The 27,869-nt window shown below is 35.9% G+C and overlaps 2 protein-coding genes across 11 annotated transcripts in view; both read right to left on the bottom strand.

Annotated features, from left to right (window-relative positions):
• The window catches only part of LOC100546807 (titin), a 240,299-nt gene that overhangs the window by 98,103 nt on the left and 114,327 nt on the right, over positions 1-27,869 (bottom strand). For 7 of the 10 annotated variants that reach the window (XM_085228569.1, XM_085228573.1, XM_085228571.1 and 4 more), the window contains 36 exons: positions 27,474-27,554; positions 27,182-27,262; positions 26,173-26,244; positions 25,568-25,648; positions 25,210-25,308; positions 24,929-25,009; positions 23,850-23,930; positions 23,043-23,120; positions 22,318-22,398; positions 21,889-21,972; positions 21,492-21,581; positions 18,923-19,006; positions 18,028-18,111; positions 17,015-17,098; positions 16,648-16,758; positions 16,180-16,305; positions 15,832-15,915; positions 14,788-14,871; positions 13,775-13,858; positions 13,408-13,518; positions 12,844-13,065; positions 12,552-12,650; positions 12,239-12,322; positions 11,541-11,624; positions 10,986-11,078; positions 10,316-10,390; positions 9,403-9,483; positions 7,844-7,948; positions 7,237-7,314; positions 6,801-6,854; positions 6,487-6,573; positions 2,653-2,703; positions 1,435-1,830; positions 979-1,254; positions 491-766; positions 202-341 (listed from right to left, as the gene is read on the bottom strand). In XM_085228569.1, the coding sequence (XP_085084695.1) occupies positions 202-341; positions 491-766; positions 979-1,254; positions 1,435-1,830; positions 2,653-2,703; positions 6,487-6,573; positions 6,801-6,854; positions 7,237-7,314; positions 7,844-7,948; positions 9,403-9,483; positions 10,316-10,390; positions 10,986-11,078; positions 11,541-11,624; positions 12,239-12,322; positions 12,552-12,650; positions 12,844-13,065; positions 13,408-13,518; positions 13,775-13,858; positions 14,788-14,871; positions 15,832-15,915; positions 16,180-16,305; positions 16,648-16,758; positions 17,015-17,098; positions 18,028-18,111; positions 18,923-19,006; positions 21,492-21,581; positions 21,889-21,972; positions 22,318-22,398; positions 23,043-23,120; positions 23,850-23,930; positions 24,929-25,009; positions 25,210-25,308; positions 25,568-25,648; positions 26,173-26,244; positions 27,182-27,262; positions 27,474-27,554 (3,962 nt within the window). The remainder of the gene's footprint in view (positions 1-201; positions 342-490; positions 767-978; positions 1,255-1,434; positions 1,831-2,652; positions 2,704-6,486; positions 6,574-6,800; positions 6,855-7,236; positions 7,315-7,843; positions 7,949-9,402; positions 9,484-10,315; positions 10,391-10,985; positions 11,079-11,540; positions 11,625-12,238; positions 12,323-12,551; positions 12,651-12,843; positions 13,066-13,407; positions 13,519-13,774; positions 13,859-14,787; positions 14,872-15,831; positions 15,916-16,179; positions 16,306-16,647; positions 16,759-17,014; positions 17,099-18,027; positions 18,112-18,922; positions 19,007-21,491; positions 21,582-21,888; positions 21,973-22,317; positions 22,399-23,042; positions 23,121-23,849; positions 23,931-24,928; positions 25,010-25,209; positions 25,309-25,567; positions 25,649-26,172; positions 26,245-27,181; positions 27,263-27,473; positions 27,555-27,869) is intronic. The other 3 variants (XM_085228575.1, XM_085228576.1, XM_085228578.1) reach the window with 3 other exon arrangements.
• LOC146543965 (uncharacterized) lies at positions 3,429-5,560 on the bottom strand. The gene has a single exon (XM_085228189.1). The coding sequence runs from the start codon at positions 5,484-5,486 to the stop codon at positions 3,429-3,431; it is 2,058 nt and encodes a 685-aa protein (XP_085084315.1). The 5' UTR covers positions 5,487-5,560.

The raw sequence follows: 27,869 nt of genomic DNA, 5'->3' as shown, positions 1-27,869 counted from the left end.
AGAGCCTTAAGGCATATAATCTTTACTTTGAGAACCACATCTTTTTAATCACCAAAATGTTTAGTCTTTCTACACTCTGGACTGAGTAAGAGTGGCATGTCTGCAAAAATTTTATCATAAAAACTTTTTATCATAAAAAGTGAACCTGCTCATAGTGTTTAATTTTAAGTAAGCTATGTTGTTATATTCAAGAATGCTTACAGGTGAGGGTCGCAGGATTTCACCTTTCAGCTTCCATTCACCAGGAATATCTTCTTCCGATATTTCTGTATCAAAGTTTGCTGTTTCTTTCTCGTAAACTGTAACATCCTCTAATGGCTTCAGAAGTTCAACTTCACGTTCTAGAATGCACAAATTAGCAGATATGAAATTAGGTCAAGTTTTGATAAAGCTTTACAAGAACTCAAATGACCATTTTTATTTTTGTTTAGAGATTTTGGAATTTATAACATATAAGGTGATTAAACATTGAAAATAAGAGAATCCTTACCCCCAAGGGTCAGTTTAGCTGGGTATCTGCGACCTTCAATTTCTACTGAATATTCTCCAATATCAGCAGGGCCAGCATTCTTAATTTTCAGGAAAATTTTATTTCCTTCTTTCAAGATTTCTGTCTTGTCAGTTGGTTCAGCAGGAATTTCCTCATCGCCTTTAAACCATTTAATGTTTGGTGTATCCTTGACAATGTCACAGGTAAAAGTAGCTGTTCCTTTTGGCTTTACATGCTGGTCTCTTATAGGTTTTACTAGCCAGTCTCTTATCACTTCTGCATTATAAGAAGTTGCACAGAAATATAGGTTATTTTATTACAAATTGATGAATCATAAACAGAAGAAAGAGGACTTACAGATTTTATATTACAGCAAGCATTTAATAGCTGCAGAAGTGCTACCTATAAGTTTATATTGCAATGCTACGGGCGAAATACTGATTTTAAAAGAGCCATAGAGGAAAGAGAAGATTATTTTGATTGCTTACCTACTACCTTAACACAAGATGAGCATGAGAGCTCAGAGTCTTCCACGGTAACAGTGTAGGTGCCAGCATCAGAATCATCTGAATCAGTGATGGTGAGGGAATGTGACAAACCAATAATACCCAGAGCAAATTTCCCAGGCTTGTCTTTGATGATCTTCCCATCCCTTCTCCAGACCACACTTCTTTCTTTATTAAGCTCACAAGTCAAGTACAGTGGCTGGCCTTTAACCACAGTGACTTCTTCTTCAAGTGTTTTCACAAATCGTACCGGGAGTTCTGAGGGAAACACATTATTTTGATTTCTCTCATTTGTATAGCATGATGAAGAGTACCTTACATACTAAATCAAACTTTATAGTTATTGATGAAAACTAAAATATGTATTTATCACTGTAAATTCATAAGCTTTAGTAGGAGTTAGCCTTTAAATTACTGACAGATCTGAAGTGGGATTACCTTCAACAATGAGTTTGGCAGTAGAGGTCTTCTCTTTGTTCCCTAGTCGTAATACACAAGTATATTCACCAGCATCTGACAGCTGGACATCAATGATATGCAGTTTCCTGTCTTTGCCATCAGCAATAAACTTGTGCTTTGGGCTCTCTCGGATGTTACTTCCATCCTTCATCCAGCTGGTAATTGCAGTGGATGGTGAAATAAGGACTTCAAAGATTGCAGAAGACCCAACAGATTCTGCTTCTTTCAGCACTATATCTTTCATCTCCTTGACAAACTTCAGTGGCACAGCCTTGAGTTGATAAGTGAATGGAGGCTCTTCAGGAGGTTTTTCACCACCGCTACCTGGCCTGAGTTTCCTCCTTTCTGCATCTGCTGGTGAAGGTGTCTTCTTGGCTGTAATTCAGAATCAGAAACAAATAATTTAATTGTTTTATTTTACTTTTCTTGTAAGTTTCCTGCAATTCCAAACTGGAACTGGTTTCTGATCCACCTGCTTCAATTATGCATTTCATAGTATTGCAGAACCCTATGCTCTTAGTGGAATTTCAATAGGGCCAGTTAATTAGTGTTAATTTTTTGAGTTAATATTAGATGAACTGAAAAAACTGTGACTGTACTAGTAACAAGATCACAAAATCTCATCTATTCAAACCAAAACATAGAAAAACAGAATCATGCATTTATCTATTGAATTTGAAGGCACAGATATTTTGAGATAAATTGGGCTTAAACTTCAGAACAATCTGATTTGTATGAGAATCAAAGGGGTTTAAGTAGCTCTTCTGCCATCTCCTCTTTGCTTCCAATAGACTAGTTGTGCCCTGAAAGTGGAGGCATAGCCTTGCTCGCATGATATAACTTTGTTGGAAGGCTGTGCAATCTCTAACTACACTCACACAATAGCCAAGTTTGGTTCTGTCTAATATTCTGGTGATGTCCAACTATTGAGAAAAGCATGCAAAGGTTAACTGACATTTTCTATCAATGGCTGAATCAACTGAAATTTTAGACATTTTTATTGAAAGTATGCCTATTAACTACTGTTGCTTAGGCAAAAACAACAAATCTTCCAACACACTATAAAAATCTTTGCTGGGTAGTCTAATTTAGAAGATTGCTGAATAGTGATTTTTTTTTTGCTCAAAGCATTATTGATAATTTGAGTTCAGGATTGTAAAACAATAGCAATCATAGCCATTTAGTAATCATTCTTACCTTTGACTGGGCTGATACCCTTTGGAGTTTCTTCTTTTGTTGGCTTGGCCTCTGAAGCAGAACAGCAATATTATTAGAAATGGAGTTAAATAAACATGCATATTAAATTAAGATAAATTTATTTGACAAATAATATTTTCTCCTCCCTTTGTTATGAACACATGGAAGGGGAGGAAGATATAGACATACATATTTATTCAGCTTATGCTGTCTATATCTGAATGAAAGCTCAGTATCTTTGAGGATGGGAATGATATATTCAGCACCGGAGACCAAAAGGCAGCTTAGGAGCTACTAATGCCTCAATTTATTGTCCTGTAAAATTCTGCCATACCCTAACACTTCACTTGCAATTAGGGTCTTAATCAGTACCAACTTGTCAATCAAAACAGTTGAAGTACCTGTTACAAATTATGTGTTATTTGAGAAAAAGCACACACACTTACTAATAGAGACAACAAAAATATAAGTTGTATAAATTAAATACATTTCAGGATAATGTGATATTCTCACAACTGAAGATGTTCCATAAGTTGTCCAATTTGTGATGACCCATCTAAAACTTCTGAAAGCATTTGCCACACTATGCTGCTTCTTATCATGATTTGTGAAAGAAAATGTAGTGTATACTTTTAATGTCAGAATGATATGAACAAAATGCAGGACAGATTTTATTGCAGTGGATGGAAAAATGAATGCTAGAAAAATTGTGCAAGTATTTCTGAGAAGACAGTGGCACGCAACATGATTTATACAGTCTTACAAAAGCGTGATGTTCAGACAGTGAACATAAACAGCACAGAGATACATATATACAAGTAAAACAAACATGTAAAGGGTGGCTGAATGCCAATAGAGTGGATGGAAATGTGAATGGTGTTAAAGAACAAACACTGCAATGGCAAACGGTACTTTCTCTTGAAGCAAATATTACAAGCACTTTGTGGAAGAATTTGGCAGTAGTCTTCCTCACCTCGCTTTGCATGAGGCTTAGCAGGAACATCCAGAACTTGATGTGATTCGCTGGATGCATCCAAATTCCTGTCATCACTCAAGAGGCTACTGGCCTGCTCAATCACATGAGCAGGTTCTGATTTCCAGTACTCTTTCCCTCCTTCCACTTTCTTGGGAGTGATTATCTTACCTATGCTGGAGGAGTAAGTGATTTCTCCACTTGCAGGAATTCCTTTACCTGGAAGCATTTCCTTCTCTTTTTTCTTAGTAACAGATGTGCTTTTTCTAATGTCATTTTCAGCTGCTGGTTTTTCATCTGATATACCTTCTATCTCTTGAAGCACTCCTCCAGAAAGCTTCACTTCTTCCACAGTCAGAGGAGCTTTCTTTTCTTCAGTTTTAATTTTGCTGCTTTTGACATCCGGAGTTTTTTCACTTTCATACTGAGTAGTATGAAGCTTTTGGAATAGTTTTTTATCTTGATTCCTTGGTGGCTGAATAGGAACTTTCTTTGCTGACTCATTTCTGTTAGCTATTTCATCTCCAACTCCCTTTTCATATTCTCCTATAGGAACTTCTCTTTCCATTCCTTCACCTATAATCACTGTATCAAATTCTTGTTTTCCCACTGGAAGTTCTTCAGGGGCATTTGACTGTCCAAATTTGTCTTTTTTTAAGTGGCTGCTGAAAATAGTTTTGTCTTTCTTCTCTGGTACAATTCTTCTGTCTGGTTTTTTATCACTTAGTAGTGCTTTCTCAGTCAGCAGTGTTTCTAAACCCTCCTCACAATGAAGTTCAATGGGTTCTCCTTCCTCTGCAGAATATTTTTCTCCTGTTTTCATTTCCACTACTTGTGGACAAAGAATATACTGTTCAAAGACTCTGTGAGCTTTTACTTTAGGGACCACCTTTTCTTCACTGAGGTGTTCTAGGTCAATATCTTTTTTCAGTGCTGGTTCAGTAGTCTCATCAGACTCTTTCTCATGATCTTGAATAATTTCCATTTTCTTTGCTTCTTTATTAAGAATCTTATACATACGAATTTCAGCTACTGTGGTACCAGATTTCTTCATCTGTTGAGCTTTCTTCTGCATACCGCGGTCCTTCGTGGATTCTCCAGGGAGAATTTCTGATTTCTCTAGAGTAAATTCTCCTCTCTTTTCTTCACTGGTAAGCAGAGGAATATCAGATATTTCTGCTTGTGTGATAATCTTCACAAATGAGGTTTTATCCTTAATGGGAAGTTCTTCATGTTGCAAACTTATGTTCGATTTTCTCTCTTTTCTTAGAAATCTCTTCTTGTCTCTGGGATCAAAAGGCCTTCTGGGTATAAGACTAGGTACATAATTTGATTCATTTTCCCCTCCTTTTTCATGTGCAGGAATCTCTTTTTCCTGAAGAAGCCTAGACTTGTCAGAGATTCTCTCTATATCACCTTCCTCATGAACAGCCAGTTTAGCTTCATCCCTCTTTCCTTCTCTGCAAACAATTTCCTCGTGTTCAGACGATACACAGATCAATTGCAATTCCTCATTAACTAGTAGTGGTTCATTCTTTTCATAAATAATGTGACCCATTGCAATTTCTTTTGTCTCACCTGTAGGGGTAGGAGTCCTTGAAATCAAATGAGTCATTTCTAGCTCCTCTCCTTCAGGAGGCAGCACAAAATATTTAAGAATTACTTGCTCCTGCTCATATCCCTGTGATTTTAGTAATCCATCAGCAGTTTCCAGCAAAGTTTTTAACTCAAGAGGCTCTACCATCTGAATGTCCAGATCTGACTCTTTAGGACTTACTCTCTCTTTTATATGTGCATGTTTCTCAACTGATATCTTCTTTAACACAATTGACTCAGTCTTGTCTTCTTCCACTGGAGGCATTTTACCTTTATGCTTTAGTAAAGATGGTGCATCGGGTTTTTCTGCAGCTACAAAGATTTCACAGGTAATTTAGAGAGTTAAAATCCAAAAGAACAAGCATCAAGAACAGCACATTTTAAGACAAAATTTCCAGCTATACCTGAAATAAAGTGAACATAGAACAATTTTTCTTCGTACAACAGACTATACAACAAAACACAAAACGAAACAAAAAAGATAAGAATGATACATAAAAACAGCACAGAAAGCAAAATGTCATGGTAGAGAGCAACATCCCAGTAGTTTACCAGTCCATATTCAATCCAGGTTAAAAGCAGCAGAAAGTAATGGTTCTTTAGGACCTGGTTACCTATATAAAATGGATAGTAGTGCCACTATGTCATCTAATCAATGGCTGATTTAATTATGGGCGAGCAGCACCTACATCAGTTCTACTGATGGACCTCAGACTTAGAATGCTTTGAGGAGGAGAAAGAACGATTTGTTCACAGTGGGGTATGACTTACAGTCCTAAGCATATCATATTAAACTATCAATATGGTGTTTCTTCAACACTGCTGCCACTTTCCCTTGGGATTTCAATAACAAATTATTATTATTGAAAGCAGAAGATCAATAATGCAGGAATTATCTAGAAATATGTGTAATCATCCATTTACAACACAGAAGATTCAAGATGCAGTTCACAAGACATACATCAGAACATAAACAACATGAATAAACAGAATACACAAACTTCATAGTAGGAAAAAAAAAAATACAAGCATACATTTCACAATCCAGAAACAATAGTACAGATTCATCTCAGTGGAATTCCACAGAGATAAACTTCACATCAGGTGGTAGTATCAAGGATATCAGGATCCTGGGACAGGATCTAAAATTACCTGGTAATGAATGAGTTATATGATTGTACAGCTCTTAATTGTCTTTATCTTTCATGTATTTAGTTATCTTATAGAGAAAAACCCTACAAGTAGCATAGAACTATCATAAATACCTGCTTTCTTTCCAACAACAGGAGTTGTCACTGGTGCAGTAGTAATAGCTGGTGCTGGTTCTGCTGCTGGCTTTGGAGATTTTAAAGCTGTAGGACAAAAATTATAAAGGAGCTCTCATTTATTTATTTCAATGAATACTTTTGTTTTAAGCATGATATTCTCTAATTCTCTAAGATATTCTGCAGAGTGCATGTCTTTACAGTACTAAAGCTGACATGTATTTTTAATGTCATTTTAAGGAAAAAACTCTAAATGAAAAAGATAAGATGTACAAGTAAGGTTGCACTGGTATTCATGGCTAAAGAAGTCTTACCTACGGCAGGTTTAGGTTCAGGCCCAGGAACTGAGATAGCTGCCTGCTTAGGTTCTGGCATTTGAAACACAACAATCACAAATAGGTTAATTTATATAATTTATATTCTCATTGGACATAAAATTTACAAGCCACAATACAGACAGAGTTAATGGAGGACAGACTTAATTAATTGTTTCCAACCAATTTTGCCAGCAAGCAAGAAATTTACTTGAGATGAACTCTTTAAAAGCAAGATAAAATAGAAAAAAAAGATGAATTTTTCAAGCACTAAAGAATCAAAAACAAAAAGAAATCCTGAAGAATGCAAAGTAGTTAACACATATCCAATAGTCATGGACAGAGGGGATGGCAACAGTGCATTAGTTTAAATGAAATGCAGCAATTAATATAATTTAGTTGCTGCAATAAGAAAAATAGCATCACACATCTGTACCTTTTGGTGGTTCAGGAACATGTTTCTCCTCCTTTTTAATGACAGGTATCTCAGGTTTCTTCTTGGGAACTTCTGAGACTTTAAAACATTATTTTGTAAGATACACTGAAACACCTTGGATCTCCAGATACCTCACTCTCCAATATAATTAAGTTTTCACTCTTTTCAGATTTCAAGACTTTGAGACATTAAGTTTTAAGAACATGTATTTTTAAGGCTAGGATTTGAATAAATTAGAAGCAGTAAAATGGACAAAAGGACACATATTTGAAGACCTTGGCTAAAAGAATATTTGGATCAACCAGTTCACTGCAGCTTTTTCAATCAGTTTTACAGTATACTTGTAAATTTCTCTTCTACACTCAGATTGACAAGTAATCACACATTGTAGAATTCAGATCCCAATGTGCATGCCAAATTTGGTGGTGCTTCCAGCAAAGCTCTGATTCACAAAACTACATTTATGAAGCTCATCTATTCAAACCTGAATTTTAAAATTCAGAGAATTTTGGAACTCTGAGTTGCAGAGAATATTTTTTAAATTTTTTGTTGTTTTTTCTTTTCCACAAAACTTTTCTACCAGACAGATTTGAATGTAAGCTAGTACCTTCAGGTTTCTTAATTTTTTCTACTGGTGTAGGTACTGGTTTAACTTCAGGTTTAGGTTCTTTCTCTGGTTTAGGTTCTTCCTCTTCTGGTTTCTTTCTAAGAACTTTAAAAGAAAAGTAATTTCAGTTTTTAAAGCACAGGTAAACAAATGAATAAGATAGATAGTGAGTAAGACAAAAGACTAAACATATACAATTGGTGAAGAAATAGGCATATGAAATACACAGTACAATACTATTCTGAAAGCAGTTAAAAATAACCTAGAGCAAAAAGATGCTTTAAGATCAATCTCTTTGAGTAGAAAGATGTTAACTGTCTATGACAGAATACGATTTCTTATCATAGAATTTTCATGGAAAAGATATGATGGGTAGGTATTTCAGGAGAATAATGGAAGATAAAATATATTTTAAAATAATATTATCTATTTACACAATATTCATCAAGCATGTTAGTTAACAACAGCTTTTCATGTCAAGCTATTTTTAATCTACAAATATCCAATATGAAATTCAAAATGTCCTACTAGATTAAATAACATCACTGCAATTTCTTAGCGCTTTCTTTTCAGCACATTTTAGGAACTGTTCTTAATGTATCTTTGCATCTATGGTGAGTGAATATTGGATTAATTCTGTGAGGATTTAGTTAGCAGATAAGTGTCCATATACAACATTTGAATGACATCTGTCAGTCTCGTGTTTTCTTCTGAGAGAAAAAGTGCATCTATTACAATTTAATGATCAATTACCACACAATTATGCATTAATAACTTAAGTTATAGGTGATTTTCAGGGACAAAATGAAGGATTCTGGATTAAATATCTACTGACTTCCATCAGAGAAGAAAACTATAATTTTCAATTGTTGTATTTGGAGAGCTCTAATTTATACCTTGTCTGGGTTACATTTTAGTTATTTTTGTCCTGTCAGATATGCATTTTGGGTATCTAATGAGATTCATCTGAAAAACTGAACATCTGTGGAATTGGATGGTCTAAAATTTGAAGGGCACAAATGATCACTCAGTATTTCAAAGAGAATGGGAATTACTACTTCTTTTTTAAGCTTTGAGCACAAAGTAATTTGGAAGGCTCAAGACTTTGCAGGAAAGGAGAATGATGTCCAACAGTGCCACTGGACCTTGGGAGCAGTGCAGTAATTCCAAGAAAATCATAAAAGAGAATGCCACGTGTGATTTTTAGTAAAATCTACAGTATCACAGGAAAATACGTAGGTGTCCATGAACTGAAGATACTGAAAAATTGAGTTTTTGTATAAGCTTTATAGACAATAGAAAACAGAAGAGAGTTACAACAGTGAAACAGATTTTCACCATTCTACTCTGTTTTCAGCACAGTTCCTTTGGACTTAACTAATTTTTGATATGCCCTTGCTTTATCTCTTCAGTTATAAACTCTTTCCACGATACACACCCATCAGGTAGTACACTATTCATGTAATTTTCTACACCACATAAAGCAACATTACTTAGGAGAACACACTGAACAATGTTAGTATGCTGGGGTTTTATACTGTTTTATATTGTTACTGTACCTCTTTTCAAAACAACTTCTTCTTTCGGTGGAGGAGTAACTTCAGGAATTATTCTACGAGGTTTCTTTACAAGTCCAGGAACTTAGAAGAACGTTATTCCAGATTTTATTATAGGTTCATACCAGTAGAAAGAGCTAACTAACAACTAACAACTCCAAACACACAAATAAGTGCTGGTCCACTACTGAACATTCAAAGCAAATAATTGCTGAGATTGAAGTCAGTATTTTCAATCAACCTCCCATATTATTTGTTCACAGTGGTCTTAAAGGCCTATGCACAAGAGTAAATTTTCATACAAAATAACAAAACTGAAGTATGGACTAAGAAAACTAGAAGAGTTACGTATTCAAAGAGAGTTATCATAGTTACATTTTAACTCTTTCATTACCTTCACCTGTACTATGATATTCATAGTTTAATCTCTAAATTTAAGAAACATTAAGAAGAGATATTTATATGGTGTTGCTTAGAACCCTAGTACGTATGAAGAATGCAAAGGAGTACTTGTGAAGTGTCTTGCTCAATTTATCTTTCACAAGCTAATTCTGGAAGCATCTTTTCACAAAAAAAGTTACATTTCAGACAAATAGTAAGTATGGATGAACAATGCTATATACATTTAAAGAGCATATTCTTATTTCTCTGTAAGCAGAGAACTGGAATAAACACAAATGACAAAACTTTCTTACTCTTCCATTATTATCTTTTTTGCATCTCACGAATTGTAAAATGGAAATTTAATGAGGACATGGACTATATCTATTCAAGACTAGAGTCTATTCTTGAAGTATAATCTAACAAAGGCACCAGTTTATATTTCTGAGCAAATTAAAGAAGAATATACTGAAAGATATAAGTCTTGTTTCAAAAGATGCCTCAGAGAATAAAGATATTTCTATTAGGTAGGTACCTTTAGCAGGTGGGGGTTCCAATTGTGGAGCCTCAACAGGTTTTGCTGTCACAACTTTCTTCCTTGTTTCAGGAGCTTTAAAGAAAATTATTTGAATTTTATCATATATATCATCTGATTCCAAAAAGAAATAAGTTTCTCAAAAATCCATATAGCTGGTTAATACAAGTGACATTGTAGAAAGCCAAGGGTTACAAAGGTAAGATTCTGGTTGATTAGCTATTTAGAAGAAGTCTGATGAAATGAAGCAGAGTTGATTTGAAACCAATGTTTACAAAGCAGAATCAGCAAATTATGGGTGAGGATTCTTGTCCTTTGTAAGAACATGTTAAAAGTAGAAGAATTATATTAAGCATAACGAATGTGTTAACTTTCTAAAGATATTTATAAATACATTTATTTATTCAAGAACTACTGAAAAGAATGCATGCAAACTGACTTGGCATAATACTAGTAAAATATGGTAAGTAAAAAAATATTATTTACCCACAATATGCTGAAAATTCATAAAGATTTAGCATTAGCAAAATGCCTTATTAGAGTAATAATAGAGAAGGAAAAAAAATCCAGTGACACGTTTTAAAGCACGCTTTTTAAGATTCACCAGTGTAATTAAAAAAGATTACATGTCTGAATCTCCATTGTAAATGGTGGCTTCAGATGCTTATACCTTTAAGTAGTTCTTTTGCCAGTTTAATATCTTCTACTGGTGCAGGAACTGCTGGCTTTCGCTTTTCAGGAATTTTCTTTTCAGGTTCTGGTGCTTTAAATAACATTAGGTATATTTAGAATAAACGTACTACCACAGTAGACGTGAAGAGTGCGAACATAAAGACGATCATTTTCCATTTCCAATGAAGTTAATGAAAAAAATCTCATTGATCAAATGGGAGTAAGAGTTTTAGGCTATTGCTCTGTAGCTTACACAAAATACAAACATTCAAGCTCACTTAAAAAAACATGTTAATAACATGAGGACAAAGATGGGAAAGCAAATGATAAGAAGAATCCGGTTGACAGGAAACAAAGTGAAAGCACTTAAAATATTTTGCATATTATACTTAGAAGAATTAAGAGATCTGAACTCGTTTGCAACATTTAACAGGGAAGGAAATACATGGAGACTGACAGCACACAGGTATATTTGTGGAGAAAAACAGAGCAAGAAAATCTGAGCAGTAATGAAAGAGGAAACTGTCTGATAGCCTCTAGGTAATCTATATACCTTCAACAGGTAAAGTTTCTTCTACTTCTGTTACTGAAATTTCTTCTGTTTCTTCAACTTCACTTTCCTTTTCAATTTCATATTCTTTAAAGAACATTGATAACTGGTGTAAGTTTCCAATGATAAGATCATTGCACACACCAATAAAAAGCAGGCTACTCCAATACACACAGACAAATACATGTTAGGATACATAATCACTCAGTATCAGCTCATACTGCTAATTTTGCAGTTAATGCATTCTTTGAGAAAACTGCTTTATCTGCAAGTATAATTCAGGGTTATGTGGAGGATAGTATTTTTTCTGCATACAATATAAACGAAATAAAATTTGGATGAGTATTTACAACTGGAGAAAATAAAAGCTTGAATGTTCTCAGTTAATTTAAGATTACAGCAATAGAAATACTAGGTCTTACGAAATGTGAATTTAGTGAGAATTGATTATTGCCTAAAATTGAATGATAAAATATACTCTTAAGAATACCCAACATAGGACCATGTGAAAATATTTAAAGTAATATTTTACTCTCTCATAACGAACTGTAATAAAAGAGACAAAAAACACAAATTGGTATAATCTAAAATGTGAAGTGAACAAATTACAAGAACTAGAATGGGGAACAAAGAACAATTTTTTTTTTTTTTAAAGCATACATTTGGAATAACAGTTAAAAGGACTGCCTTTACAATAATACCTTCACTTGGTAGAGGTTCAGGTATTTTAGGAAGAGCAACAGGTACTTCCTCCTCAGAGGCAACTTTCTTGGGGGCCTCAAGCACTTCAAAAAATATTAATACATTTTATTTACATGCAAATAATTGTGTGAATGAAACATAGAAAAACAATGGCAACTACCACAAAGAAAATAACAGCAAGTAACAGTCTCCATAACAACAAAAGAGTGTGTTCTAAACAGGAAGTCAACATGACACGTTCTATAGACACAGTTATAAACAAAGGAAAGAGAAACAGAAAAGACATTCTAAGTGCCTTCAAGACATATATACCTTTGGTTGGAGGAGGCTCTGGTTTTTTGAATTCTGGCTTTTTAGGTGTTTCAAGAGTCACTTTCTCCTCTGGGACAGTTCTCGCTGTCACTTCTGGTGCTTTAAAGATATTTAATTTTCATTTTTGTGAATATTGAAACAAACAAAAGCACAATGCAGAAAAGAGCCAATAATGAGAAACAGATTAAGAATATGAAGAATAAAATTTTCAGGGACAGTGCATACACAAATATATAAGCACTGTGCATATCACTGAAAATACCAAAACTGTTCATGACACTGATCTATATACCTTTCAATGGAGGAACCTCACGTTTTTTAAGAACAGGTACAGGCTCTGGTTTCTTGGGCACTGGCACAGGCTCTGGTTTTTTGGGCACTGGTACAGGCTTTTTGATCACTGCCTCAGGCTTCTTGGACACTGGCACAGGCTTCTTGGTCACCGTCTCAGGCTTCTTGGGAACAACCACTGGAACCTCTTCTTTTGGCTCCTCCTCCTCAACCACCTCAGGCACTTTAAAGATATTAGTTCCTTTTACTTGACAGGGACAAAGATCAGCAGACAGCCTAATGGTGAGCAGCAAAGCAGTAAACCAAGCCCTTGGCATGCTACAGGCAGTCTTCTTCAGCCATCCACTTTTCCTTCAGGTGGACTGCTTGCAGCAAAGAGCCTAAGCAGGACTTATGGCAGGGCGCATGCCCAGACCAGCACCACCTCCTGCCACAGGCCCAAACGGGCATGTACAAACACAAGGTGGCTAAATGCAGCTCACAGCCCTCCCCACGGAAGGCAGAGGGTCAAAGAGCAGTCAGCACTGCATCAGCCCAGAGAGCAGGGCAGAACACCACTGTATACCTTCAGCTGGCGCAGCTTCCGGCTCTTCAGGCTCTGCCACTGGTACTGCCTCTTCCAGTGCTTCTTCCTCCTCTTCCTCTTCCAGGACCTCTGCCTCTGGCATCACAGGCACTTCAAAGATATTAGTGGGGTTCAATTTATAGTGATGAAAAGACTGGCCAGACAGGAACAAACAAGAGGGCAATGCAAACACTAAACACCACAAAAGCAAGACCAAAACCTCACATGCTGCAGCACAGTTTACCCAACATTCACAACTTCAAGAGTCTCAGATTTGAAACAAAGACAGGCCAAGAGAGGGCAGGACAACGCTCAAGAGAAGCGGATTAAGCATCTTCTCTGTCAAGTTATCCACCAAGTCAGGTACCTCTGGCTGCTGGAGGCTCGGGTGCTTTGGCAGTGACCACAGGTACTTTTTCTTCTCGAGTAGTTTTCCTGGGCACTTCAGGCGCTTTAAAGATATTAGTAACCATCAATTTGACATATTATACAGGAAGACAAACAATGAAACCTAAACCAAATGTATGCGCAAAAAAATAACCAAGCTGGCCTTCTGGTACGAATCCCATCCCTTTCTCACTCGCTCACACAAGCACGCACAGACACAGAACATCTGTATTTAGGTTATGTTTATGTTACACAAGGGCATGGTGTGAGTTACGATACTCCTCTGCGTACTCTGCAGCCTTCCCTATCCACAAAGAGAAACTACCACTTTCAGCTCTGTTAGCTCCCTGGGAACAGCCTCAGCCCATATCTTATCTACTGTCATAGGCGGCGTAGGGTGAGGAACGCAAATCCCACTTTTATTCTTTCACCTCTCTTTCTCTCCTTCTGCATTTCCAGTCCTTGTTTACACTTTTCACTCTACTGGTTCATTTCACTGTCACTATCTTATTTCTTCTTTCTGTTCTCTCCTCATTGCAGCAACTCCCACACTTGAATTTTATAAATCACTCCTCCACTGTATTCACTCAAAGTATCTGATTATTCTTTTAGCACTTACTAAGATTTCACTTCTTCCGACTCGCGCTGTGCGTGCATTTCTGAATAAAAACAGGTTTTTCATTTTGAAAGACTTGTGCTTACGATACATGGTCACTGAGACAGTCACTGAGTCATGAAGACCTTTTGCTGTCTCAATTTAAGACGATAAAGTTTGGCAGTATTCTGACAATGCTAAGCTCTTAAAAATCAAAACTTTTGTGCCTGATGATTCAGAATTTGAAAATGTAACAATAAATTCAAAATATCCCTTGGGTTGTGTGTAAAAGTACCAGGTAATTGAGTTCCCAATTCGCACACATTCAGTGCAGTACTGAAAAATGTCAGGTAATCAGCAGCAAGATTCTGCTTAATAATGTTCATGGCAACATGTACCTTGGGCTGGTGCTGGTTCTGGCTTTTTTGAAGCAGCTACAGGCACGGGCTCTTCCAGAGCGGCTTTCTTGGGCACCTTGGGCACTTTAAAGATATTAGTATATTCTAGTTTAGTGGGCTGTACAGACCTAGACAAGACTAACAGACAATCAGTAACATTCATGCACAGTCTTTCCTGAGAAACTGCTATGTCTACAGTTGGTTGACAGTGATGTTTTGCTTCAAACCTGTGGAACGTGCAGGGTGTCAAATATGTTATGCAGGAGGTGGGAATTCTTTGTTTAGCTTCAGTTTTTGAGACAGGGTGGGAAGCCTACACTGTCTCTGTAAGAGCTGATCAAACTCCAATGTATGGAGTCCAACTGTACTTCTATGTCTTTAGCGTGTTACTCGTGTTTGTTTGATCAACTGTAATAATATTTCATGAAATTGAAGTTTTATTTAATAGTTACTGTTTTTGTCCTGTTACTTTTATTCCTTACACATCTGTTTAATTTTCGTTTTCTACAGTTTCTTTCTTCTTTGCAGTTCTCATTACGTACAGAAATGTTCTTTTTCTCTTCACTCTTTTGGTTCATCTTGATGGCCTTTTAAGTGCTAATTGTGTAATCGGCAAGTATTTTCAATGTTTGGCTAATAAATCCACCACCAGTTTACCATCATTAACTACCCACTTTTAAAGAGGTAGGGAACTGATATTACTGTATTCACAAATGAATAAAGATAACTAAAAAATGTAAGGGTGCTTCATTGTGTGTTTTACATTGAAGATGTATCTGCAGGGTGTTCTTCTGAACAGCATACTGTTCTCTTTAATGTAAGCATTTTGTAAATCTTAATTTCCAAAGATCACAGAAAGGTCAGGAAGTTGTCAATATTTTAAAAGACCTAGATTTAACTTATCTGACTCATTTTTAACACCCCACATTCAACTTCATATTATTTAGACATATATCTCAGATTATGATTCATAATTTAGTTCAATTTAAGTCCAGAAGAGTGTGATATTTCTTTCTATGATGATACTCTAATGATGACACATACCTTTGCCTGGAAATAATTCCAGTTTTTTGGGTTCGGTACCAGGCTCTTTTTCTTGTGGGACAGCTTTCTTGGGCACCTTAAGGACTTTAAAGATATTATTTCCACTTAACGTTGTAGTTATAAAAAATAAAAGAGATCAAAAATCTGATGACAAAGTCAAAGAGTTTAGTTACTTCTAACACTGAAACTGCCCTCAAGGGGCTGTTAGTTAGTCACATATGCATTCTAATGCACAGAGAGGCTGAGGGTGGAGACACAAGAAATCTTAACCCAAAAAATGGAAGCAACAAATAAAATAATTAATCAAGACATTAAGATAAAAAGCAGATCTCCCCTGAAAAAAAATACCTTTAGCTCCAGGAGCTTCTGGTTTCTTAGGCACTGGCACAGGCTTCTTGGTCACCGTCTCAGGCTTCTTGGGAACAACCACTGGAACCTCTTCTTTTGGCTCCTCCTCCTCAACCACCTCAGGCACTTTAAAGATATTAGTTCCTTTTACTTGACAGGGACAAAGATCAGCAGACAGCCTAATGGTGAGCAGCAAAGCAGTAAACCAAGCCCTTGGCATGCTACAGGCAGTCTTCTTCAGCCATCCACTTTTCCTTCAGGTGGACTGCTTGCAGCAAAGAGCCTAAGCAGGACTTATGGCAGGGCGCATGCCCAGACCAGCACCACCTCCTGCCACAGGCCCAAACGGGCATGTACAAACACAAGGTGGCTAAATGCAGCTCACAGCCCTCCCCACGGAAGGCAGAGGGTCAAAGAGCAGTCAGCACTGCATCAGCCCAGAGAGCAGGGCAGAACACCACTGTATACCTTCAGCTGGCGCAGCTTCCGGCTCTTCAGGCTCTGCCACTGGTACTGCCTCTTCCAGTGCTTCTTCCTCCTCTTCCTCTTCCAGGACCTCTGCCTCTGGCATCACAGGCACTTCAAAGATATTAGTGGGGTTCAATTTATAGTGATGAAAAGACTGGCCAGACAGGAACAAACAAGAGGGCAATGCAAACACTAAACACCACAAAAGCAAGACCAAAACCTCACATGCTGCAGCACAGTTTACCCAACATTCACAACTTCAAGAGTCTCAGATTTGAAACAAAGACAGGCCAAGAGAGGGCAGGACAACGCTCAAGAGAAGCGGATTAAGCATCTTCTCTGTCAAGTTATCCACCAAGTCAGGTACCTCTGGCTGCTGGAGGCTCGGGTGCTTTGGCAGTGACCACAGGTACTTTTTCTTCTCGAGTAGTTTTCCTGGGCACTTCAGGCGCTTTAAAGATATTAGTAACCATCAATTTGACATATTATACAGGAAGACAAACAATGAAACCTAAACCAAAGGTATGCGCAAAAAAATAACCAAGCTGGCCTTCTGGTACGAATCCCATCCCTTTCTCACTCGCTCACACAAGCACGCACAGACACAGAACATCTGTATTTAGGTTATGTTTATGTTACACAAGGGCATGGTGTGAGTTACGATACTCCTCTGCGTACTCTGCAGCCTTCCCTATCCACAAAGAGAAACTACCACTTTCAGCTCTGTTAGCTCCCTGGGAACAGCCTCAGCCCATATCTTATCTACTGTCATAGGCGGCGTAGGGTGAGGAACGCAAATCCCACTTTTATTCTTTCACCTCTCTTTCTCTCCTTCTGCATTTCCAGTCCTTGTTTACACTTTTCACTCTACTGGTTCATTTCACTGTCACTATCTTATTTCTTCTTTCTGTTCTCTCCTCATTGCAGCAACTCCCACACTTGAATTTTATAAATCACTCCTCCACTGTATTCACTCAAAGTATCTGATTATTCTTTTAGCACTTACTAAGATTTCACTTCTTCCGACTCGCGCTGTGCGTGCATTTCTGAATAAAAACAGGTTTTTCATTTTGAAAGACTTGTGCTTACGATACATGGTCACTGAGACAGTCACTGAGTCATGAAGACCTTTTGCTGTCTCAATTTAAGACGATAAAGTTTGGCAGTATTCTGACAATGCTAAGCTCTTAAAAATCAAAACTTTTGTGCCTGATGATTCAGAATTTGAAAATGTAACAATAAATTCAAAATATCCCTTGGGTTGTGTGTAAAAGTACCAGGTAATTGAGTTCCCAATTCGCACACATTCAGTGCAGTACTGAAAAATGTCAGGTAATCAGCAGCAAGATTCTGCTTAATAATGTTCATGGCAACATGTACCTTGGGCTGGTGCTGGTTCTGGCTTTTTTGAAGCAGCTACAGGCACGGGCTCTTCCAGAGCGGCTTTCTTGGGCACCTTGGGCACTTTAAAGATATTAGTATATTCTAGTTTAGTGGGCTGTACAGACCTAGACAAGACTAACAGACAATCAGTAACATTCATGCACAGTCTTTCCTGAGAAACTGCTATGTCTACAGTTGGTTGACAGTGATGTTTTGCTTCAAACCTGTGGAACGTGCAGGGTGTCAAATATGTTATGCAGGAGGTGGGAATTCTTTGTTTAGCTTCAGTTTTTGAGACAGGGTGGGAAGCCTACACTGTCTCTGTAAGAGCTGATCAAACTCCAATGTATGGAGTCCAACTGTACTTCAATATCTTTAGCGTGTCAATCTTGATTTTGATTTATGTGGTAACTTGTGCGCTGTCTGCATAATCTTTTTACTTGATGCTTCTTACATTTGTGTATTTTTGTATTCATTAAAAATATTTTTATGCCTTTCTTACCATCACTGTGAAATGGTACTTTACATGAGGATTCTCATTGTGTTTTGAGGGAATCAATACACAGTGACAGAGAAAACATATTTCTCTGGCCTTTGCTTGGGAATTTGTGAAAGAAATGAAATGGAACAGCACTGCATTAATTTATGCTGTATTCAGGTTTTTAATATTACTTAAATAATTTTTTAGTATTTCACGTGGAAAATCTTTTTCCTGAATATGCTGAAGAAATACATTTGTTCTACTTGCATTGCGATTCACATTTTGTACGTGACTCCAACATGGTAGATACCAGATTACGACAGTAAAAGATCAATTTAAAATGAGATCTCTAATTAACCCAGAAATTAAGAAGCCCACTATAATAATGATTGGGTTCATCATGGCATATACCTTTAGCAAGTGGAGTTCCTGCTTTTTTAGGTACGGAAGTTGGCACTTTCTCCGTTTGGACAGCCCTCTCGCGCATCTCAGGCACTTCAAAGATATTAGTTCATACATTTACAATACATCTAAATATAAATACACAGACTGAAACATAGAGGATGAGAAATGTTCTTAAGAAGCAATCTGTCACACACTCATGCTCAGTGCAATTTGTTGTGGTAAGCATCATTTAAAATCTCAGATTAAAAATGACAGAACAAAAGAGGTTAAAACAGTGCTTAAGAGAAGATTATATGTACTTATGTATTCATGACTGTATGTACCTCTGGCTGATGGAAGTTCTGATTCTTCCAGAACAGCTACAGGAACTTTCTCTTCTGGGACAGCCTTCTGAGGCATTACTGGTTCTTTAAAGATATTAGTATATATTAGTTATGTGTTTAAGCTCTAATATGAGCACTGAATCATACTATGTTCAAGAAAAAGACTTCCTATTCATAAGATATACCTTTCGGTCGTGGAGCAGCTTGTTTTTTATGTACAGCAACAGTCTCTGACTTTTTGACCAGCTTGGCTAGTGATGGTTCTTCAGGTTCCAAGATAGGTTCTATTTCCTCAAATGCCACTTCAGGCTTTGGCTTTCGAACTGTTGTAAAATGCTTTAGTTTCTGGGCTGCCAAAAGAGGTTCTGGTTCCTCAGGCACCATGACAGGTGCTTGCTCATGGTGTGCCACAATCATCTTTGATTTTTGAGACACTGCAATAAGCTTTGATTTTTGGGAATCTGCAGCATACTCTGTTTCTTCAAGTGTTACAGTAAGCTCTGTTTTTTGGGGTGTCACCAAAGGTTTAGTTTTGGGGGACACAATGTGCTCTGTTTTTTGGCGTATTGCAACTGTCTCTGACTTATCAAGTGCTACAGTGAGCTCAGGTTTCTCAGGGGCCATGAATGGCTCTGGTTTTTGGGGTTCAGCAACACGTCTTTGTTTTGATGGTATCATGCCATGCTTTAGCTTTTGAGGTGCCACATCAGGCCTGGGTTCCTCAGGTACCACAGCAAACTCTGGTTTCTCAGGCACCAAGAAACGCTCTGTTTTATGGGCTACCACAGCTGGCTTTGTTTCCTCAGATGACACAAGTTCTGTTTTTTGTTGTACCAAAACAGTCTCAGACTCCTCTTCTGCCACAAAAAGATTTGCTTTTTGGGCTGCCACAGCTGGCTTTGTTTCCTCAGATGACACAAGTTCTGTTTTCTGTTGTACCAAAACAGTCTCAGACTCCTCCGCTGCCACAAAAAGTTTTGCTTTTTGAGCTGCCACAGCTGGCTTTGTTTCCTCAGATGCTACAAGTTCTGTTTTTTGTTGTACCAAAACAGTCTCAGACTCCTCCGCTGCCACAAAAAGTTTTGCTTTTTGAGCTGCTACAGCTGGCTTTGTTTCCTCAGATGCCACAACAAGTTCTGTTTTTTGTTGTACCAAAACAGTCTCAGACTCCTCTGCTGCCACAAAAAGTTTTGCTTTTTGAGCTGCCACAGCTGGCTTTGTTTCCTCAGATACCACAACAAGTTCTGTTTTTTGTTGTACCAAAACAGTCTCAGACTCCTCCGCTGCCCCAAACAGCTCTGATTTTTGGGGTGCCACAAAAGGCTCTGCAACCTCAGGCAACATATCAGGCACTGCTTTTTGCACTACTGGCACAGGTTCTAGTTCTTGAGGTGCCACAAAGGGCTTTGTTTTGGGGGGTCTTGCAATGGCCTTTGTTTTTTGAAGAACAGCAACAGGTACTTTCTTGTCTGGGACAGTTGTCTTGATCACTTCATATATATAAAAGATATTAGTTCTAAGTTTAATGATTGCTCAAACACATAGCAACTTCAAGTAAATCAAAATACATAAAAACACAATTGTAATGTAAACATTAAAATTTTTTCAAGCATTTATGTTAGCTTGTTTAATGATAGATGTAACACACTTTGTCTTTTCTCTTTTCAAATACATACACACACGCACTTCATGTCACCATATGTGGAGGTATATGTGAACAGATAGTGTAACTTACGCTAAAAGTAAAAAAATCACAATATTTATAAACGAAGTGTGCAGGACAAAAGATATTAGTAATAGTGCATGTATTATTATTAAAAGATATTAATAATAGAAACTGAAGATTCAAGAATTGAGTGATGGCATATTGCTTTTCTTGGTAGACCTTCTGGTATTTCAAGAACATTGACATGGTCTGCTGTTAGCTGCTAGAATGGATACTTTTCTTCTGCTGCTACCACTTTAAAGATATTAGTTATCGCTGTTTTTATTAACCAAAGCAGGTAGTGAGTAGAACAGTAAGAATAATCCAAAATAGTAAGAAGATTTTGAGTAAAGAAGACAAGTAATTCACACATCCAAAATTTGTCACTATTCTTCTAAACGATCCACCTATGCATATTTCACAAACATATCCAGATACATAGAACAAATACAATTTGAAATCTCAGAATCAGAAGGCCTGAAAATTACAGTGTTAAAGAAAAGGGGAAAAATACTGCTTTTATTGTTCTACTAACTTTGAGACTTACCTTTCTCTGGTAGAGGCTCTGGTTTTTCAGGTACAGCCACAGGTTCCGGTAATTTCTTCTCTGGAACAATCTTCTTGGGCACCTCAGGTTCTTTAAAAATATTTATTTGCTTTACTTTCAGAAATTTGAAGAATTGTAATTTATTTTAACTCAAAGGAGAACATTATCAGGAAAAAAAACCCTCTTATAAACAGTCTAGGTGTTTTTAATATTCTTTGATGTGCACCAGTAATAGCCACTGTTATTTAATGAGAGTTATTCACAAGGGAAGATGACAACATAAACTATAACACTTATGCATATAAGAATATAGCAAAGGATAACACAGAATTTAAAAGATAATGTTCAGGTAAACAATTAAAATTTCTGTGCAATTTTATCACTACTGAACATTTACCTTTAGGAGGCGGAGGTTCTGGTTTTTTAGGAACTTCAACATGTACTTTTTCTTCTGGAACCACTTTCTTGGGTACCTCAGGCACTTAAAAGAAAGTAATTTATGTTATTTGTAAGAAATTTAAACAGTATCCTTAGCACCTTGGACATGACAAAAAATAAAACTTGTGGACATTAAAAACAACAGTGGTTTTGGTTATGAGCATCAATTTTTTTTTTTCTTTGGCTATAGAAAATTTTCTCTGAGGCAATGTTTTTTTTGTTTTTTACAAAACGGTTAACTTCTATGCTTCTCTGTCTCTCACATATAAAAACTACAACTTAATGAACAAAAAATACTGAATATTTATAATTAAAGAAAATAAATTTACTAAAATCACGCTCTAGACAACAAAGGGTTTTTCTTTAGTTCATCGTGTACAGCAGTTACCTTTAGCTGGTGGAGGCTCTGGTTTCTTAGGTACTTCAACTGAAACCTCTTCTTGGACCACTTTCTTTGGTACCTCAGGCACTTGAAAAATATTAATAATTTACTATGAGAATTTCATAAACAGCATTAAAGCACAACAGCATAACTGCACTAGCGAGTTCACCAATTATCAAGATATATAGATACTTTTTCTCACAATAAAAATCAACACATTTGTTCACTTAAGCTTAAACAAAAGAAGAAAATTCCACAAAGGTCTTAGGTATTGTCTTCTATAGTATTAAAACAATAAAGGGTGATATTTCCCATTCTGTTATTAGTTTCATAATGGCAAATATCTTTAGCTGATGGTACTTCCATTTTTTTAGGCTTCACAACTGGTATTTTCTTTTCTGCAACATGGGCACTTCTGGCACCTTGCAATTAATACTAGTTCTAATATTAATATCTGAATAAATTTGAATGTCATTAAATGGAAAAAAGATAGAAACAAAAGGACACCAAGGAGCATGAAGCAGAGATAATATCCTTTACCAAAGAGGCCTTTTGCTCTCAATCTTGATTGGGATACACTTGAAAGTATCAAGGGGAAAAGAATCTGTTCCCAAAAATTAAATATATAAACCCACATTTTATGAAGTAGAAAAAATGGATAAATAGTATCAAAAAGATCTTATCAGTGAAAGGAAAAAAATTATTTTCATATATTTATTAATGTCAGGTACCTTTAGCTGGTGGTACTTCTGGCTTTTTAGGCTCAATAACTTTGATTTTCTCTTCTATTTTCTTGGGCACTTCAGGCTCTTTAAGGAAAGAGATGATTTTCAGATATTTTATAGAATTTTACAGCTATGTACAAAACTTTCAAGTAGAAACTGCAAATTAGGAAAAGCCTTCATGGAATCACATTTTTACTAAAATAAAGTTAGTACTTAGTGTCCCTGTAAAGTCTGAGGTAGCATTTCAGAGCCTTTAGAAGCTTTAGTCAAATGGAGATCGGGGATGTAGCAGACTTAAATGCATTTTTCTGCATAAAATAATTTTTCCACTTAAGTCAACAGCATCTCTAATCTCTGACTAAGGCTGCCACTGTCCATTCTGCTTTCTTTGTCATATTCTTCTACGCATGATGATTTTGTCTCTGTATCATTATAGATTTTTCCCTTGTGTTAGGCATCTCTATCACTCTGTACTTTGATGTCCTTAAACATTCTTCTGGAGCTAATTTTTTTTTTTTTTTTTTTTACTTTAGTCAACAGTATTTCAGATTACAGAAGCACTGCTTTCCCTTAAAGATTTCTGCAGCGGTACTCAAGAATCAGTCTCATAACTGCCCAATTATATGAATATTCCTAACTCACTGATACATTAATCATACTCAAAAGAATTTTTCAAAGCAGTAGCACACATAGAAGTATGACCACAGAAAATAAATATAGTAGAACAACACAACAAAACAATCAGAAACCAATTGAAACAATCATGTTAGAGGTCTTTTCTTCCAAACTTTAGTTCTATATATTAAAAAATACCTTTGGCTGGTGTTGGTTCTGGTTTTTTCGGCACAGTGATGGGTACTTTCTCTTCTGGAATTTTCTTGGGCACATCTGGCACTTTAAAGAAAGCAGCATTTATTTTTGTTATTTTTAAAGCATTTAAAGATACGTAAATTATTTAGAAGAAAGAGTGTCACAAGAAGAATAGCAGAATGATTCTTAAGAATGGATCTGAAATTAGATGTGCAATGTTGTATATTACTACATACTATAGGAATGCTTATAAATAAGGAAGAAAGGATGAATTTTATTTTAATGTAAAGCCCTCTGCCCAAGAGAAAGAGGAATCTTCTCAGAGTTTAACCATTGTTGACACACAGCCTATAGGTGGTATTCCTGTCTTTTTTGGTACAGCAAAAGGTACCTTCTCTTCTGAGACAGATTTCTCAGGTAGCTTGGATACTTTAAAGATATGCACTTTTGGGAATTAGAAAAATAAAACACACAATACATGGAAGTAAGATAGAACAAGTAGATATGAAAGGACAGTCTGACAACACTTATATGTTCAAAACAGTTGCACTTGTTCTGCTCTGACAAAGAACGGTTCGAAGCAGCTTAACTGGGAGACTTTTGTCATGCAGTAGTGACATATGACACAAAATGCTCATTCAAACAGCCTTCTAATATACCTGAATGAACCGTTAGAAATGTTTTCATTTCTATATTATATTTCTATATTTCTAATGTTTTCAATAGCTAAATGCAATTTCTATTCAAAAATTAATCAATAAGTTTAACACGAGCAATGTGAAAGAGAACAGAGATTTCTTGCTTGAGTATTGTGGAATTTCTGAAGCTGTTTACTTTATATATTATATATTAATATCCATAAAGTGAAAATGTTTGTTTTGTAAATCTTGCTGCCTATTGACTCAGCTAAAGTTTTTCTTATTACTATTAGTCCTTCTGATAATTTCTGTACCACTGCAGTGGATTGTTCTTGGGTAGAAGAAATAGCCAAATTCAACTATTTTTCAACATTTGGACAAGAGCAAAACAAGACAGAAGAAAGCTGAAGAAAAAGGAGAAAGAAAGGATATGTTGGCCTATACCTTTGGTGGGTGGAGCTTCTGGCTTTTTAGACAGAGGGACAGGCTTCTCTTCAGCAATAACTTTTGTGGGCACTTCAGGCACTTGAAAGATATTTACTGATTTTAATTTTATGATTTAAAGTATACATACAAATAAATAAGACTAGTAGAGAAACACGAAAACTGACAAACACAACATCACAAATTTCACACAAGTTGATTACTAACTATTAAATGAGTAAGAAGCACAAAATATGAGCAAAAGATGACAAGGCCTCAGTTTTACTGGACTACTATAGTACCTTTAGATGGTGATCCTGGCTTTCTAGACACAGGAGTAGGTTCTGTTTTTTTAGGCACAGCAATAGGCACTTCAGGAGCAATTTTCACAACTGCAGGCACTTTAAAGATATTAGTTCATTTTAAGAATTTTTATAGAACAGAAAAACAAGTCATACAAAAAAAAAAAAGCAAGTATTAAATGCAAATAAAGAACAAAAACAATAAACACAAATATTAACTATATTGAACAAGATCTAAACTATGAACATGAATAATTAATTTTTTCTTGAAGGTCATCAATTTGCAAATTGCAGAAAATCAATTGCAGATGATCAATGACCAAATTGCAGATGAGAGATGATCAAGAAGTTCATATACCTCCAGGTGGCGAAGCCTCCTCTTTTCTATGAACAGTAGAAATTTCTTCTTCTACATATATTTCCTCATAAACTTCATGTACTTGAAAAGATATTAGTATAATTTTAAAGTTAACATAGAATTACATCTTCAGACAAGACAGTAAGAAAGACAAAGAAAATCAAATCTCCAAGCTCATCTTAATATGCACAGGTCTATCTTACATCTACTCTAAAAATCAGGTGTATTTGGAATAAGGGGAAAAAAAAAACAACTATGACTTTCTATAGTGCCACAATAAGACCTCTGCACATTGCCAGAAGACATGTGACATGTCCTTAACTGATCTACTTTCTTCATCAGACCTCTCTAACTTTTTTAATTTGTCTGGTTTTTTAATTATTTTTTCCTTGGGGGTTCCTACCTTCATTTGCTGCAAAACTAAGCTAACAATTTTTTTTCCCTAAAGCACAAATCCAGGTGATATTTATTTTTTATTCAGGTTCATACTGTGGCTGCTAACTAAATTCCAGGTTGTGGTACATAAAATATTCTCAAAACTGTTAAAGATTGATATATGAAAATAGATCTCTTATTCTTCAAATCCCACTTAAAATGTTTTGTACCTTTACGATGTGAAGCTTCTTCTTTTGGTGGAGAAGGAGGTATTTTTTCTTTGTGGACAGGTTTCTTTGGTACTTCAGAAATTTAAAAATATTTTATTTTACAAATTTGCACTAGGAAATAAGCAGCACAGTTTGTAAAACAAGAAAAATGCTACTACAAAAAGGTATAAAAATATGAGGCATTAAGCTTTGAATACAGTGTGGCAACTTAAGTTTATGTATTTCTGTTTTTTTTAACACCTGGCACTTACAAGTCTGAATTTGGTGATCTCTGAAAAGATAACAGATGTTCCTTTTTTTTTTCCCCCTTTTTTTTTTTCCTTTTTTTTTTTTTTTTTCCCCTTTCTTTCCTAAAAAGCTACGTTTCTGTAAAAATATTTTGGGGGCTTCGTAATTTTCGTCTGAATTGAAGTCATACTCTTCAACAGAGCTCCCGACATGACTGGAAAGAGAGCTTCTGGGACTTTTGCAGATTTGTCACTGCATTTGTTTGTTTATTTAGTTTTAAGACATTGTTAGAGAATGTAGTTTGGGAAATGAAATGTGAAAAGCAGTCAAAAAATGAGGTCAATCCTTGGCTCTGCAGTGAACTCCCTGACTGATAACATTTTTGGGCTGTGGGAAAGTTTAAATAATTTTGTCTGTTTAAATTTACAGACAAATTTAAATTTAAATTTAAAGAGAATTTACAGAGTATGTCTATAGAATTTGTTCTCCTAAATAATGAATTATTGCATTGGCAAGTGCTCGTTAATTTAACATGTGAAAAGTGCTGCTGAAATATTTTCTATTTCTTTGAGTTAGCCTTTCCTTTAATTTCCTTTAATCCCCCTGTATGCATGTTCTCTTCCTCAGATAAAGAACATAAATTACTCATACAATAAGAGATGAAATGGAAGAAAACTGTGTACAGCACCTCCTATTGCTGTTCAGTAAAAATGATGGATTTCTCACTTGTTACCTCAATTTTTAAAGAGATTAGAAAAAAATCCATTATGAGATTATATACCTTCAGGTGGAGGAGCTTCTTCTTTAGGCACAGCAGCAGGTATTTTCTTAAGTGAGACTATTTTCTTTGTCACTGCAGGTGCTTCAAAAATATTACATGTTTAAGAACATTAACAAAATGTAAGTAACAAAACAAAGAACAAATGACAGACACACAGTATCTAATGAAACATTAGAATAAGAACATCAAGTGACTGGAGCAAAGATAGAGTGATGATGGTATGAATAGCTGACGTGTAGGTTATTATTATGCATGTTGCTTTATTTATATATGGTTTTAATAGTTAGTGTACCTTTAGGTGCTGGAGCTTTTGGCTTAATAGGAATAATAGCAGGGAGCTCTTCTGTTGGAAGATCTTCATAAAGTTCTGGCTCTTTAAAGATATTAGCATATTTTACATATTTTAATATTACGTACAAGACAAGATTAGAAAGAATGCTTAATATGCAGAGACAAATACAGACAAATAACTGTTTGAACATAAATTTAAATATCTAATTTCAACCTGATCATTTGCCTACACTTTCTAGAAATGGTCATTCCCAATGTGTAAAATACAAATTTATAAAAATATTTCATTATATTTTCTAATTATTTATTTCTTGTTTTAGATGCGGTACTGTATTTCAGTTGAATTTCCCACACCCATATCTGGAATTAAACATCTATATTCCAGCTCAAAAAATTA

This window comes from Meleagris gallopavo, chromosome 7 (genome assembly GCF_905368555.1).
Source record: "Meleagris gallopavo chromosome 7, MGAL_WU_HG_1.1, whole genome shotgun sequence".
In the NCBI taxonomy this organism is placed as follows: domain Eukaryota; kingdom Metazoa; phylum Chordata; class Aves; order Galliformes; family Phasianidae; genus Meleagris; species Meleagris gallopavo.
The sequence above is the reverse complement of the archived record's forward strand: the minus strand, read 5'-3'. Positions and strand labels throughout refer to the sequence as shown.